Genomic DNA, 15,656 nt, shown 5'->3' on the forward strand with positions numbered 1-15,656 from the left:
GTTTGTTTCCACTATCACCATAATTATAAATTGTACAGCCATTCCAGAGTTATGGTCTCACAGATTTCTGAGGTTATCTAAATTGTGGGTGAGGTTTTGATATGAAATAGTATGACTTTCTAGATAAATTTATTGACAGATAAATTTAGCAGGAACGCTGAGTGAATAGAGCCCATGAGTTGTGCTACCCACTCCTCCCCTCCAAAAAAAAGCTGATAAAATGATTCAGACTGTCTAAATGAAAACATCAGACCAACTGCTGGTCGATTCAACCCTACAGAATTATTTAAGGTGCCTAAGATGCCAGGGGGTAATTATGGTTCATCCAGAAGCTAGCAGATCACGAGTGGCTCTGTGATTGGACCTGTATGGAAGCTGTTTCCTCAGATGAGTAAGCCTGACAGTCTTAGGGCCTGTGACAGAGAGGAGCCGACCATGGGAGACAACTAAGTATGTGACAGTTAGCTGGGCCACCTGATACAGTCTTCAGTTTTAATAGGATTGCAACCCAGTGAGAACTGAGGAAGAATTTGTTTCTATCACAAACAATATTTATTAAAAAAAACTACATAATGAACTAAGTTCTGGTATTCTAATTGTGTTTCTGAGTCTTGACTGTATTCTCACCCTGCAAGTCTCCCACCCTTCTGGTGGTGGCAGGCGGAACACTGGAACCCCTGGAGCCCACAGACTGAGTGACCAGACGGTGCTTCTGAGTGGAATAGATTCACTTTTCTGACCTTGTTTCGAAGTGAGAAGACAGTATACTCTAGGACCCATGCTGCCGGTCAGAACTGAAGTGGCTCTGTCGCGTTCATTCGTGTAAGGGTGACTAAGATATTTCTTTTCGCCTTTCTCTTTCTCACAGGTATGGCCTCACATGTGCAAGTTTTCTCCCCTCACACCCTTCAATCAAGTGCCTTCTGTAGCGTGAAGAAACTGAAAGTAGAGCCGAGTTCCAACTGGGACATGACCGGGTACGGCTCCCACAGCAAAGTGTATGGCCAGAGCAAGAACGCGCCACCATCCCAGCCAGCCGCCACGACCGTCAGCGCCTCCCTGCCCATCCCAAACCCCAGCCTACCGTACGAGCAGACCATCATCTTCCCAGGAAGCACCGGGCACATCGTCGTGACATCAGCAAGTAGCACTTCCGTCACCGGGCCAGTCCTCGGCGGACCGCACAACCTCATGCGTCGCAGCACTGTGAGCCTTCTTGATACCTACCAAAAATGCGGACTCAAGCGGAAGAGTGAGGAGATCGAGAACACAAGCAGCGTGCAGATCATCGAAGAGCATCCACCCATGATTCAGAATAATGCGAGTGGGGCCACTGTAGCCACTGCCACCACCTCGACTGCCACTTCCAAAAACAGTGGCTCCAACAGCGAGGGGGATTATCAGCTGGTCCAGCATGAGGTGCTGTGCTCCATGACCAACACTTACGAGGTCTTAGAGTTCTTGGGCCGAGGGACGTTTGGGCAAGTGGTCAAGTGCTGGAAGCGGGGCACCAATGAGATTGTGGCCATCAAGATCCTGAAGAACCACCCGTCATACGCCCGCCAAGGTCAGATCGAAGTGAGCATCCTGGCCCGCCTGAGCACAGAGAGCGCCGACGACTACAACTTCGTCCGTGCCTACGAGTGCTTCCAGCACAAGAACCACACGTGCTTGGTCTTTGAGATGCTGGAGCAGAACCTCTATGACTTTCTGAAGCAGAACAAGTTCAGCCCCTTGCCCCTCAAATACATTCGCCCGGTCCTCCAGCAGGTTGCCACAGCCCTGATGAAACTAAAAAGCCTAGGTCTTATCCATGCTGACCTCAAACCGGAAAACATCATGCTGGTGGATCCATCCAGACAACCGTACAGAGTCAAGGTCATCGACTTTGGTTCAGCCAGTCACGTGTCCAAGGCTGTGTGCTCCACCTACTTGCAGTCCAGATATTACAGGTAAGGCCGTTTGCCCCGAGACAGGAGATGCTGAATGCCCCGTGGCATTCACAGAGCGTGTGCGGTGTTGGTCACTGCCTGGGAGGTAAAATTGCTGCTCTCAAGGGATCACGATTTAGTCGGGAAATTAAGACATGTGCACGTTGAAATGATGATTAGAAGCCATGTAAGAATGGAGCCAAGTAAGATTCTTGGTGTAGAGGTTCAGAGTTGGGAGGGATTCCTGGGGGCTGGGGGCAGAGAGCAAAGGCATGGTCGGGGAGTCAGGTTGTCACGGACGGGTAGAATCCAGACATGGGTGAAGGAAAGAGAGGGACACGCATTATGAAGTCGCTCTGGCAAGAATGGGCAAGACTCGCACTGCAGACCAGGAGGACGCCCGCCTGGCAGAACAGAGAATCCGTGGGTGATGGAAAATCTGATTGCAAGGATAGGTTGGGACCAGGATGTTGGGGTCTTAGATACCAGATGAAGGGGTTGCAACTGTGTCCGTAAACGTGGAGCAAGTGCCGAAACATTTGAACAACAGAGGGTGATAGGATGAAAGTGGTGCTCTGAGAAGATGACTCTGTGTCCACGTGGAAAGGGGATGGGAGGAGGGAGATCCGTAGCCGAGGGACCCGTCAGCGTCCTCCGGCGGTGGGAGAACTTTGGGGTCAGGAAGATGAAGGATTGTAGCACCCTTGGTGGGAAAGTGTGACGCTTTCATTCCTTCACTCGTTCAACAAGGATTTATTTCACTTCTAACATGAGCCAGGCACAGCGCTGGGGACCGGGACGCAGCCAGGAGAGCAGAGGCAAGGCCCTCGCCATCCTGGAGTCTGTGGCTTACTGCTTCCCACCCTTGGCTCCGTGTCAGAATCACCGGTGGGTGGAGCGGGCTTTAAGGAATAACCTGATTTAGGTCCCTGTCCCCACAAACTGAGTCATCGACATCTCTGGGGGTGGCGTCCTACGTGGGTGTTTGTCACAGCTCCCCTGGGGCTCCCAGTGCGCAGCCAGGGTTAGGAATCGCTGCCCTGGTGGGACCCAGATGAGGGCACTGGCTCTGGGGTCAGGAAAGCCTCATCCCTCCACTCGCTAAGCTGTGCGACTGGGCTGGTGGCCTCGTTTCTCTAACCCCTGCGTTCCTGACCCATAAACCGGGAGAGTCCGGGCACCAGCCGTGTTGGGGCTGTTGGATGACGGAGCCGGGACGCAGCTGGGTTCTTGGCTCCGTATCTGGCGCGTGGTCAGTGCACAGGGCTTGGATGGAAATGGGAAGCAAGTGAGTCTCTTCTGGGGAGATGGTGATGGGCTGTGTCTGAGGGGATGTTGAACGGTCTGGTGAAAAATGGAAGTTGGCAAGATACGAAACTAAAACTCCCATGAGAAGATGGGGCTGACAACACATTTAAGAGGTTGACACGTGGGCAGTAAAACCAGGGTCCCACGACTCCTCCGTGCCCGAGCCCCGCTGGCCCGACCCCCGAGTGAGCACGTGCTTTCCCCACACCTCCTTCCCGGCCACGGAGAAAGGCGGGGAACGTGCTTGAGCCGCGTCAGCACATTTGGCCCGTCACACGTTCCGAGGCACACCCGTCCCTCCCACGCCTCGTTTGCCGATTCGCTCACCCCTCGGCCCGGCCGGCTGTGTCGCAGGTGCCCTCGCCCGGCCCTCAGCCCGTGGGTCTCTGTCCTTGACCTCGTACCCCTTCCCCTGGGAGGTCTGTGGCCACAGGCCACACGTCCCCACTGCCCCCTCACCTCCCTCATCTCAGTCCCGAATGAGACAGGTTTCTAGGCCCCTCCACCGTGCTGTCCTCCCCCCACCCGCCTGCCCTGAGCATCCAGGAAGGAGCCTCGCATCTGCGTCCCTGCTGGGCTCCGGGAGGGGTGGATCTGTATTGCTCACCCGGCTCCTCTCCGCTCACCAGCTTCTTACACCTCTGCGGTCTGCTGTCAGGCCCGCAGCCCCGGAGCCAGGCAGAGAGGGAGGCTGTGAGCCCAGGGCTGGGGCCACCGAGGAAGGGGAGCCTGGGCTTGACGGTGGAGGGAGCAGGCCCTGCGGACCCCAGGGGAGAGGGTGAAGGAGGAGGCTGGCCGGGGGCCGGAACCACAGGCGTTCTCTTTACAAAGTGCCCTTCTCTGAACGCGAGCTCTGGGTGGCATCGTCTAGGGTCACCAGCCCATCCGAGGGATAGCCAGTGCCTTGGCCAGCTCCCCGCTGCCGTTGTCACTCTACACTTGGGGGTGCCAGTTCAGCATGCCAGGCCGCTCCCTCCTAGGTCTTGGCCTGAATTTAGGGTGAACTGCGGCGAAGTCAAGGCTGCTCGGGCTTTTATTATTTTGTTAACTTGATGCCGTTGAATGGATGATACTGGCTTTATTCATGTTTTCTAAAACTTGAGCAGAGCAACTTGTAAAAAGGCTTTTAAAAATTCTATTTAAAAGGCAATGCATACTTAGAGCCAAACTTGATGCACTGGGTAAGCTGACTTCGGGACTCTTGGCCTCGCTCGTGTTCTCACCTTCCTGTGCCCACGTGACACGTGGCACCCCTCTCGCAGCAGACAGATTTTCCAGGCTTCCTGCGCTTTCGTGTCGGCCCCGGTGCCCGGGTACCGGGGACCCCAGCGCAGGAGCTCTGGGCGGCAGGAGAAACCGCTCCGCCGAGTGTGGAAGGCTCGTGTGCCGGGAGTCCAGGGCTCTCCTTAGCCCCCCTCTCTGTCTTCCACTTCCGGCCCCGGTGCCCCCATTTGCCTTGGAAGCCCCCCCTCTGGTTGTGAGGTGACCCCTTTCTTTAGACCTCATGTGACTGTTGCATAAATTTCTGAGCAGGACCCCTTCCTCCTGTGGTCGCTTTGAGCAAAAAAGGCGAGTGTCCTTCGGGTCCTCATGGTGGCCCCCCTGTGCCCAGCTCTGCTTTCAAGGGCACAGTCAACATGAAAGCCAGCCCAGTGTTTCTGCTGAAGTGATGCTTCATCTCTAAATCGGTCACAGCGTCCTGTTCCTCCCCCGGGTCTCGTCTGAACCCCGGAATAGTTTGCTACCACACACAGCAGTTTGAGGGTTTGCGGACAGCCTCCAGCCCGGGCGGCATCAGTCCTTGCTGTGGGACAGCCGGCTCCCAGCCACATTCGTCCAGTCGATTTTCCTGATTGTGTTGCCTCTTACAGGGGAGAGGAGGTGGGTGGAGAAGGCTCTTCAGTGGTCCGTTGTTATCTGAGAAGGTCGGCGGTTTCAGCTGCGTCGTGAGAGGCTCTGTGTTTGAGCCACCTGGAGTAGAGGAGTCACCACCCCGTGGATCCAGCCTTCGGCAGGGCCTGGGTCCCCCCGGCCCCCTGTATCTGAGCTGGGCCATCATCCCCCGGCGACCTCACTTTCAAAGAGGAGGACATTTAATGTCCTGCCCTGTTTTTAAATGGACAGTATGAAATGTCTCAGCCCACTGTCGTCCCCGCCTAGTGATGTGGAAACAGTCTGATGTAAAGAGATGTTCCTGTCCTCGTGGGAGGGGGGGGTGTGCCTGGAAAAGTAGGTGTGTCTCGGGGAGCAAATGGTTTCCCCTGGCTATTAGGCGCGTGCTTGGTCGAGGCCAGGCATATTGCCGTAGGTATCCTGTGAAGGAAGCCTGACCGTGTGTTTTTCAGGAAACAAAGGCTGCCTTTTTCATCGTTTAAGTCTGATGCGTGGGTAGCCCCTTCCAACCTGACCTTCCAACTCGAAGTTCAGTTACCTAGTTAAACCATCAAACCACGCTGGTCACAGGCTTTATTGTGCATGAGAATCACTTGGAGAGCGTGTTAAGAACACACTACCGCCACGGCCCTGCCCCAGACCCACTGCACCCCAGTCTCCAGAGGGGTGTCCCCGGAGAAAGTCCTCTCCCTGCACACACCCCAAGACTCACCACGGGGAATCAGAGGTGAGCTTGTGCAGGTGGTGGGAGGCCCACTGAGAGAGAAAGGGGTCCTTAAGGGTGTCTCCTTTGAAGTGTTCACACCCCAAGGGATGGAACTGGAGCAGATCCTATGCACTTCTGTGAACATACCTTGGAAGTCCCTGCCTTATCCTCCAGGTTACGTTCCAAGACCCCCAGTGGATGTCCCTGAAACTGAGGATAGTACCGAACCCTACGTACACTGTGTTTTTTCCTCAGCATACATACCCGTATGCATAGGAAATTTACAAATTAGACACAGTAAGAGATTAACATTGATAACTAATAATACAATAGAACAGTTACAACAATATGCTGTAATAAAAGTTATGTGAATGTGGTGTCTCTCTCTCTCAAAATATCTTATTGTACAAATTCAGTGCCTTTTCCATCTTAACCAAGCCCTATCACACACTGTGGCCGTAACTTGCAGTTTGAGGTGCGACAGCAAAACTAGCACGAGTTTCTTTTTTCCTTCTTCACAATTTAACGGATAGAAGATTCATTCTTACCGTAGATCTTAGCAACCTCAGCATACTTTCTTTTTCTTTCCTTATTAAGTGGAGAACTTTCACCTTTTCACTTAAAGGAAGCACTTTACCGGCTTCCCTTTGGAGTATCTGAATTACCAGCATCAGTGTTCTTGCCATTGGGGGCCATTATTAAGTAAAATAAGGGCTACTTGGACACAAGCACCACGAGGCCACAGTCAGTCTGATCACCGAGCCGGCTACTAGGAGACAAATGGGCAGGGTGTGTCGGCCAAACGGAAGATTCCCGTCCTGCGTGGGATAGAACGGGACTTTATCACGCTCCTCAGAACAGCAGGCAATTTAAAACTTAAGAATGGTTTGTTTCTGGAATTTTTCACTTAATATTTTTGGATCGCGGCTGACTGTGATTAAGGGGGGACTACTGCATTTGATTCTACGTTGATGCCAGTTATTTTTTTGGAGCAAGCAATAAACTGATGCTGGGGTATTTCCACTGTCAGTGTGAAAACAAGACTAAATATTAAGCTCTACTCAGGAAAAACAAACAAAAAGACATGCCATTCAGGCAGGAGATTAAAATGTGTGGATTTTTTTGTTTCTGCTCCGGTTATTCAAAATACTCTTGTCTAGACTTAATTTGAAATACTTAAGACCATTACCAGGACCAAAGAAAAAGGGTGGGGCGTGCATAAAAATTTAGGACATAAAGAAAAGGCCAGTAATCTACTCTTTCAGAATAATGTAACCTTTTTTGCCTGGTTCTTTTGGTTTCAGACACTATCTTCAAATTGATTCCATGGTTGTTTTAGGTGAGGGGGGGAGATATATTTTAATTCAGTTCAATTCATCAAACGTTCATTGGGTGCCTACTGTGTGTCCTGTGATGTACTGACGGGTAGGAGATAAGGCTCAAGATTTCTAATCTGGAGGAGTTTATGGTTTCTCTGAGGAGATTAAAAGACACAAATTGCCTAGAGTGTATTTCTGATACTTTGATATTGCAAATGTTTGATCACTCAGCAGATATTCATTGAGACTCTAGGGAACCAGTGATGAGAAAAACCGGTTACAGAGATTCAAAGTCAGTGAAAGTTTTTTTTTTTAAAGATTGATTGATTGATTGATTGATTGCTATGTTGGGTCTTCATTTCTGTGCTAGGGCTTTCTCTAGTTGTGGCAAGCGGGAGCCACTCTTCATTGCGGTGCGCGGGCCTCTCACTATCGTGGCCTCTCTTGTTGCGGAGCACAGGCTCCAGACGCGCAGGCTCAGTAGTTGTGGCTCATGGGCCTAGTTGCTCCGCGGCATGTGGGATCTTCCCGGACCAGGGCTCGAACCCGTGTCCCCTGCATTAGCAGGCAGATTCTCAACCACTGCGCCACCAGGGAAGCCCCCTCAGTGAAAGATTTTGCGAGATGGGTTAATAGGGAAGGTTTTTAGAGAACGAGTTATATTGAAGTACTCTTGAGGTCCATCTTAAAGGAAGTGTGAGATGGGGGTGGGGGGAGCCTGAGAGGCACGGAGATTGGAATTAATAAGGGAAGATGGGGGGAGGGGGGATGACAGTGACATGTGCAAGGAGTTGAAGGCTTGGGCTGGCAAATAAGGGTTAGGTGAGGGAGGCCTGACCGTGGAGAATTTTGATGGAGGCTTGAGGGGCTTGGACTTAACAAAGGAGTAATTCAGTGAAGTTAAGGATATTAGTGAAGTTAATCAACTGAAGTGGGGGCAAAAAGTTGGGGAGAACCCAGAGGCTAGGAGACAGTAGTAGTTATTCATAAATAAAGGGAAGAGGCCCTAGATTATAATGGGAATCCCCTCCCCATCCCCCGCCAGTAGCCAGTATAAATGTGAACACTTTTAATGCTTTTAAATTCTGGTACTGTGATTGCTGAGTTGGCTTAGAGGGAATACGTTTTGTTCGTTTGTTTGTTTTGCTGTCTTTTGTTTATGGACTTTGCTTTCCCTAAGGCACAGTTGTGAAGCTCTGGCCTCCAGAACCGGGTTTCAAGTCCCACCACTGCTATCAAGTAATAGCCTCTGGAAGGAGAGTTCAGAGACCTTAGCTCCAGTCCTGGCCCCGTCCATCCCCAGCTGACTGTGTTCCACGGAGTCAGTATATTGGTAGAATGTCAACTGTGAGCCACCCACACCCCCGCATCTGGATCTCATTATGACCAGGGCCTGTGCTTAGTCCATGGCCAGGGGACAGTGTTGTCTCCTGTGGGCTGACCTTGGCCTCATTGGCTCAAACTGGGGACCCTCCATCATCTCCTTCCCATCATCAGGGAACACGGCGTCTTCCAAAATGTCTTTCTCTAAGTCACTTCAAAAAAGGGGCATAACTTAATACAGTCATAAAAACAGTTTCCAAAATTGCATAGCTTGTGCAGATTCCTGACTAGAAGTTAGGTTTGATTGAAAAGAAGAGCTCTGAAAGCATCTGCATTGCAGGCATTAGCTTTTTAAGTTAATTTGTGTTTTATTACTAGTAGATACAACAGGAAAGGGTTCTAGTTTACCCTTGAGAATATTGAGTGAAACATTCCACCCACTGACAGTCTCATTCACCCAGATGAGGGAGGTGGTTATAAATATGTAAAAGCTTTGAGAGTTGCAGTGTCTTTTCTGAGGAGAAGTAATCAATAAGTTATCTGGGCTATTAGGTTGTCTTTAGTTTTCCCTTACTTGTCTCTAGGACCTTGAGTTGTGTGGTGAAATAATTTGAAATCGAATTTGTTTTTTTAGTATGAAATAATTAAAGGGAGAACCTCTCTGTGTATTTGAGTGTATCTCTGCCCTGGTGTTCCAGTCCCGCCTACACACACGCACGTGCACGGTCACACGAGTAAACCCAGATAACACAGTATAAGCCCATGCATGACATACGCACAGCTAGGTGTGCTCGCAAGCGCCTTGGTGACAGAAGCTAATGCTCAGCTGTAGCAGAGATGCTGATGTACATAGATGCCTGCCACATGGAGGGAGACGCACAGACACATGCAACAGACATGCGTATACACGCAAGGACACACACACACAACTTCAAAGACATTGAAAAACCATGTGCGTTCACAGACCACATGAACCAACCAGAGCAACCCCAGAGGTCAAGGGCCCAGGTGCAGAAGCAGTGTTCATGCCCCAGAAACTTGGCCCAGTTTTCTGCCTTGCTGCAGAATTGCCATCTACATGTCCCCAAACGTGAGGACAGTAGGGCTGGAACCACTCTTGAGCTCAAGGTATAAACCAGTTGTTTTCAAAGGGTGATCCAAGGACCCTCCTGCCAAAGTATCACCCAGGTGCTTGTTAAAAATGGGGATTCCTGGGTTGCAAAAGAAATCTAAGGAACAGGCTCTCTGGGGGGTGCAGCCAGATGACAGATTTAAGCAAGCTCTGGGGCGAATTCTTTTTTTAAAGCCACTGTATTGAGGTATGATTGACATACAAAAAGCTGTACATATTTAATGCGTACAGCTTGGTGAGTCTGGAGGTAAAACCGTCACCACAGTTTATGCCTTAAACAGATCCATCACCTCCAGGAGTTTCTTCCTGCTTTAGTTATTTATTTACATTTTTTAAACTATTATTTTGTCCTTTGAGAGCTGTTGCCAGAGGTGGCTTGGATCCCAGAGTCGGTTGCCCCACAGAGGGGGTTACCACCTGCGCCGTCAAAATGGGAGAAGTGGGGCTGCCATGGGCAACCTGGCATGGGGCTGTTGCCCTTCACCTGGGTGGCTGAGAGCCCCGCCGCGGGGCCCCATTGTTAGATTCCTGGTGGTCCGACCCCTTATGCCTCAATGGTGGTGACAGTGAAGATCGAAAAATCGTTGGTGCGTGTGACAGGAGGGGTTACTGGGTGGGTTGGTGAACTGGCAAGTGGGTGGCTGGGAGGGGAAGCAGATGGACAGAGGCGACATTAATACACGTGACTTTTTGCATAATTTGCAATCGACGGAGCACTTACCGCTTAGTAGCTACCGAACTCTCCCTGTAGCCACAGCTGGGTTTGGAGCTATAATCCTCATTTATGCATCGAACAAGTAATTTTTTGAATTCCGAAGATGTGCCAGACACTGTGCTTTGTGCTGAGGTTTCAAGAAATGAGTAGGAGTGCCCTCAGCTATGCAGCTCTGCCCCCGAATCTGTCATGGAATGAGCTGTCCCTGGGGAGCCAGCGGTGGGCGTGCCAGGCTTCGCTGTCCTCGTCTACCCCGGTGTAGACGTCTCTCCTTAAGCCGAGAAGGCAGAGCATGTTGCCTTTGAATCGCTTTGCCCAGTCTCCCTGGGCCGCTTGTATTATATGTTCTGAGTCCTGAGCGCCCTCCCCAGTGAATGGGCCCCCTCCCCCCTGCCCTTGGCCTCCCCCGGCTGCGGGTCTCTGCATCACAGCTGGGACAGATCTCTGCATCACAGCTGGGACAGATCGGGTCATCCTTTCCCCACCCACTCACCAGCTCCCCAGAGGAGGAGGGAGCGCCCAGCCACAGCCTTGCCAGGGCAGCTCGAGCCCAGCGTTCCCTTTCTTACTTGGCCCCATCGGCCTCTGGCTCACCGGGTCTTAAAGCCGGGTGGAGGAGCAGGGCTCTTGGTGATGAGTACTGGGCTGTGGCCCTCGTTCCTGGGCAGAGATGGAGATGGTGACATTGCAGAAGCAATTGTCGTAGGTTAGGTGTCCCCAGAGCAGAGCCTGAGGCAGGGCTTGGGTGCAGCGTGTCTGTTTGGGAGAAAACCTCAGGAAGCAGGAGGAAGGGAATGGGGTGGGGGGAGACCGGGAGGAGTTAGGGGGTGGCTCCATTCTCCCTCCAAGGGGCCTGCTGTAGGCCTCAGGGACTGAGCCCCAGGAGCGGGGAGGCTGGGGCTCTGGGCCCTTTGAGACCGAGGGCCCTCGAGGGTATTGACTCTCCTGTGCCTTTGTTTGGGCCGAGCTTGTTCGAGGACTGGGTGGGCTTGAGGAGACTGTGAAGCAGAACAGACCACGTGACTGTGGCCGAGATCAGCGGGAACGTGACACGAGCCCAGAAGGACCCAGAGTGTGAGCTCCAGCCCTGCGCTCGGGGATCCACTCCGTCCTCCCCACCGATGACATGTGTGTCATTTTAAAATGGAAAGGGAATACAGGGGAAGTGCCTTTGTAGGCAAATTTAAGTATTGCAGGCTAAGAATTCAGAGTTGAACTCCAAATTTTGGTTTTGGGGGGAGTTGGGAGATCTGAATGAAAAGCTAAAAAAAAAAAAATAAGACTCTTGCCTCCACCCCACTCTCCTTTTTTATCTGGCCAGCCTGCCCACTAGAGGTGGGAGATGGAGGCTGTGTCTGAGAGAGAAGATACCTGAGCAGGGGGAGGTGCCTGAAGCATGAGTTTGTCAGAACCGTGGGGTGAGGTGGAGGTGGTTACTCTCTCCCACGTTCTCTCTGCTGGTGCTCGGAGCTGTCGTAGGTGTGTTTCCCAAGGCGCCTTTGTTGAATGAGCGAGTGACTAACTGGCCGAACGAATGGATGGACGGATGGATGGATGGACGGATGGACGGACGGACGGACGGATGGATAGATGGTATCAGTGGCCCCATATGTTTATAGCTCAACTCACACTGTCACACACCAGAAACACCCACGTGCCCAGCTTCTTGTAGTCCTTCCTACAGTCCTTTCACTGTTGCCCTAAACCTCAGGTCCGTGGCATCCAGCGTCTCCAAACCCTGGATCATACGGGCCCCCTTTATCAGCCTTTTGGGGAGCAGACACATCTCAGCAAAAATGTTCGTTCCGTCAACCTGTGAGATTTCAATTTAAAACCTGAAGACAGCTGACTCAGCTTTTAACAGATTAGTTCCCTGAAATCAGCCAACATCTGTCATGTCCCATTACACCTTTACAGAAAATTAGAAATGACTTCCCCGTATGAAGAAAGGGCCGAGCCCAGCAAGACCTGACTAGGAAACCTTGCACGTGTGGAGACAGCCCTGTCCTCTGGGCCGCTAACCCCTGATCTGCTTTCCTGTTTTTGAGATGTTAACGGACATGCTAGTCGTGTGCCCCGTAACTTTGTCTTCATACTTAGGAACTGAGTGAACGAAGATCTCCCGCAGAGGATAAAGCTCCCCACACGCTGCTCAGCGTGTGCCTGGCACGTGGCAAGCACTCAGCCCATGTTAGCTGCTATTATTACTTTTACTGCCGCTACTGTTACCATCATTATCATTATTCTTATCGTCATCACTCTATTGGCAGAGATCTGGATTTGAATTCCAGATCTGCTACTTTATAGCTGTGTGACCTTAGGCAAGTTCCCAAACCTCTCTGAGGCTCATTGTTCTTTCTCTTATGAGGGAAGTGCGACAGCAGTTCCTGAGGTTGTTCTAAGGACTAAACGAGATGGCTGTGGTGTGTGCTCACCTGTGTGCACCTCGCCTCTGCTGTAAGTAACCGTCACGCTCTCCCCTGGGCCCCCTTCCCGGTGTATGTGCCTCTGGCTTAGCACTTATTTTATTTGGCCTGGTATCATTGTAGGCTATCGACATCCCCAGTATTCCCGAGCTCCTTGGGATCACGTGTCGTTTCTTTTTCATCTCTGTGGACACGTGGAGGCCCAGCACGTACTTCACATCCAGTAGGCGCTAACGGAGTATGTTTGGTGGGTTTCCTCTGGTGTCAGGAAGGGACGGTGTCCAGTGCAATGGTGAAGGGTTAGCGTTTGAGGAGAGGAGCAACGTCTCTTCCTCTGAGTCAGGAGGGAGACACGGGTGCAGCGTTCTTGACTTGAGGGCATGGGCCCGGCACCCTCCTGCCGCTGCTCGTGTACCTTCAGAGAAGCTATGAATCCTGCACTTGGGCTGGGCACACAAGCCTCACGGCAGTGGGGAGCGGGCACGGGAAGCTTCAGGAGGTTACATTGCATTTGCCACCTGTCGTGCTTCCCGTATCCACTGTCCGTCTCCGCCGACATCAGAAGGGTCCAGGAGCCAAGACTGGAGTGATGGGCAGGACTCTGCTCAAGGACTCCCCGAAGGTGTGCGTGTGCATGTGCGTGTGCGTGTGTGTGTTATATGTGTGTGTTGGGTGTGTGTTGGTATGTACTATATGTGTGGTGTGTGTGTTGGATGTGTGAATGTGTGTTCGTGTGTGTTGTATATGTGAGATGTGTTGGTATCTGGGGGGGGTTTGTGTTGGCTGTGTGTGTTGGGGTGTGTGCATTGTATGTGTGGCATGTATGTTAGTGTGTATTGTATATGTGATGTGTGTTGCTCCGTGGGGAGAGTGTGGGTGTGCGAGGTCAGTGGCAGCAGGTAGGCTGGTCCCTAGGGTTCCCCATATTTGGAGCCCCTTCGGATCCTGCTTCGTGTGACTGGGGAAGTGACTCTCCAGTCACAACCTTATTTATGTAATTATTGACTATAAAAATCAAAGTTTTTTGGCCAGAACATGAGGGATAAACTGTTGGTGCCGCTTCTTTGTCACCCACTGACCACCAGTGAAGGATTTCTAGTCCTCTTCTCTTTGTAAATTAGAACTTACATTGGCAAATAAAAATGAACTAAGTGTGAACCACCAGAACAGAAATAGCTCTGGCACTGAGAGTCAGATGTTCTCCCTGTGAAAGGTGAATATTCACCCTGACGAGCGGCAGGGACATCTTCGGGAGATGGCGCTGCTCTGTGTCCTGACTGTCGTGGTGGTAACAGGCTAAAACTCACAGAACTTGCATCGGAAAATTGAATTTAAAAAATTCCAAGTGAAAATTTAGAATCTATTTACCCTTAAAGATCTCTAAGAAACTGTTGGTAATATTAAACCCTTCAACTTTATCTTGCCTAGTTTTTCTTCCTGTTTTTGTTGTGTTGTGTTTGGGTAAAAGAGATATCTTTGTTCATCCTGTAACAGGATGGCCAGCAGGGCAACAGTCATTTCTGGAAACTGCTGGACCAGGGAACTATGAAAACAACTCTGGGGAATAAACAGCTGCTGATGACGGAAGCACTTCTATCCCGCAGTTTCTGTACTTTACATCTGCCGTTTCATGTATAGGTCATGGACTTGCCCTCTAAAAGTGAAGGACAGTGAGTGCTAGAGACAGAGAAGTGAGGGACTGTTACCCCTGAAATGCCGGAGTCCAGGAGGAAGATGGTCTTCGTGGAATTTGGTCATCCAGCCTTACTGTGCCTACAGCACCCTGCCCTTGGCTCTTACATCATCATGGCCGTGGCCAGCAAACCCAGGTGTGAAGCAACATCGTTTTCGATAAAATAGCTTTCCTAAAACCAGCTTTTCCCAACGGCAGGCCTCTCATCTGTGGGGACATTCATGCTTATTACAGAGAAGTGGCTGGTTTTGTAGGAAAGGTCTTTTATCCCCTCTAAAGAGAGGGCACCTGCGTGCCATCTTGGATGCAGTGGGTTCTGTTGCCTGCATTCTGAGTGATGGGCCTTGGAGAGGGGCTCCCGTCCCCAGCGGTGATCCCAGGCGTGATGAGGCCAGTTCCCAAGAGCACGGCCTGGGCCACGCACCCCAATAACTGGGCCGTGACCCAAGGCCACATGCTGGGCACAGAGCCATGTTCCTTCCGTTCCCTCCCCACTGACAGGAACTTTTCACTTGTTTCCTTGGAAGAAACGAGCCCACAGCATGTAAATGTCGTTGCATGGTGTCCTCTGCAGCTCAGAGTGGCCGGTTGAAGACAGGGGTTTTCTGTGACTCTCCTGGCAATGAGAGGTCCGTGCGTTTGCAGATCTGAGCTCATGGCCACCCCACCCCTGTTTCCCATGCCCCGTGATGCCACCCAGGCTGCTCTCTGTACATTAGTTCCGAGGAGAACTGGGGCATCCTTCCTTGCTCTTCCATGTGCCCTTTCCCTTCTCAGAAGACAGCTCCTTCTCCCTCCAGCTCCTTCCTTGATTCCATGTTCCCTCCTCTGTTACCTGCTCTAGCTCCCACATCCCAGTTCCCAGCCCGGAATTCGGAGTCCTGTTCCAAGGCCCCAGCCTCGCCCTCAGCACCTGTGTGAGCCCACAGTGTTCCCAGGATGCCTGCCCTGCCCTCCGCTGCACCCAGGCCCCAGAACCCAGCCCTGTCCGGCTCCTGTGGTGGAGCCCAAGTGCCAGATTTGCCACAGCCAGAAATGGTCTCTTCCTCCGGAGACATTCGGACGTTGTATAATCTGGCATGTTATGCACTTGTCCATTTGACCTCCAAGGAAATTATGCACTTCCTGGGGCCAGAGTCTGGCTCTCAGACCCTGTGAAAGAACCAGGGCTGATGTTATCAACCCACTTTACAGTGACCTGAAATGACCA

The 15,656-nt window shown here is 51.5% G+C and overlaps 1 protein-coding gene across 5 annotated transcripts in view; it reads left to right on the top strand.

Moving 5' to 3' along the window:
- The window catches only part of HIPK2 (homeodomain interacting protein kinase 2), a 187,450-nt gene that overhangs the window by 64,281 nt on the left and 107,513 nt on the right, over positions 1 to 15,656 (top strand). For all 5 annotated transcript variants that reach the window (XM_036863333.1, XM_036863331.1, XM_036863334.1 and 2 more), the window contains exon 2: positions 869 to 1,952. In XM_036863333.1, the coding sequence (XP_036719228.1) occupies positions 869 to 1,952 (1,084 nt within the window). The remainder of the gene's footprint in view (positions 1 to 868; positions 1,953 to 15,656) is intronic.

Source organism: Balaenoptera musculus, chromosome 9, assembly GCF_009873245.2.
Source record: "Balaenoptera musculus isolate JJ_BM4_2016_0621 chromosome 9, mBalMus1.pri.v3, whole genome shotgun sequence".
In the NCBI taxonomy this organism is placed as follows: domain Eukaryota; kingdom Metazoa; phylum Chordata; class Mammalia; order Artiodactyla; family Balaenopteridae; genus Balaenoptera; species Balaenoptera musculus.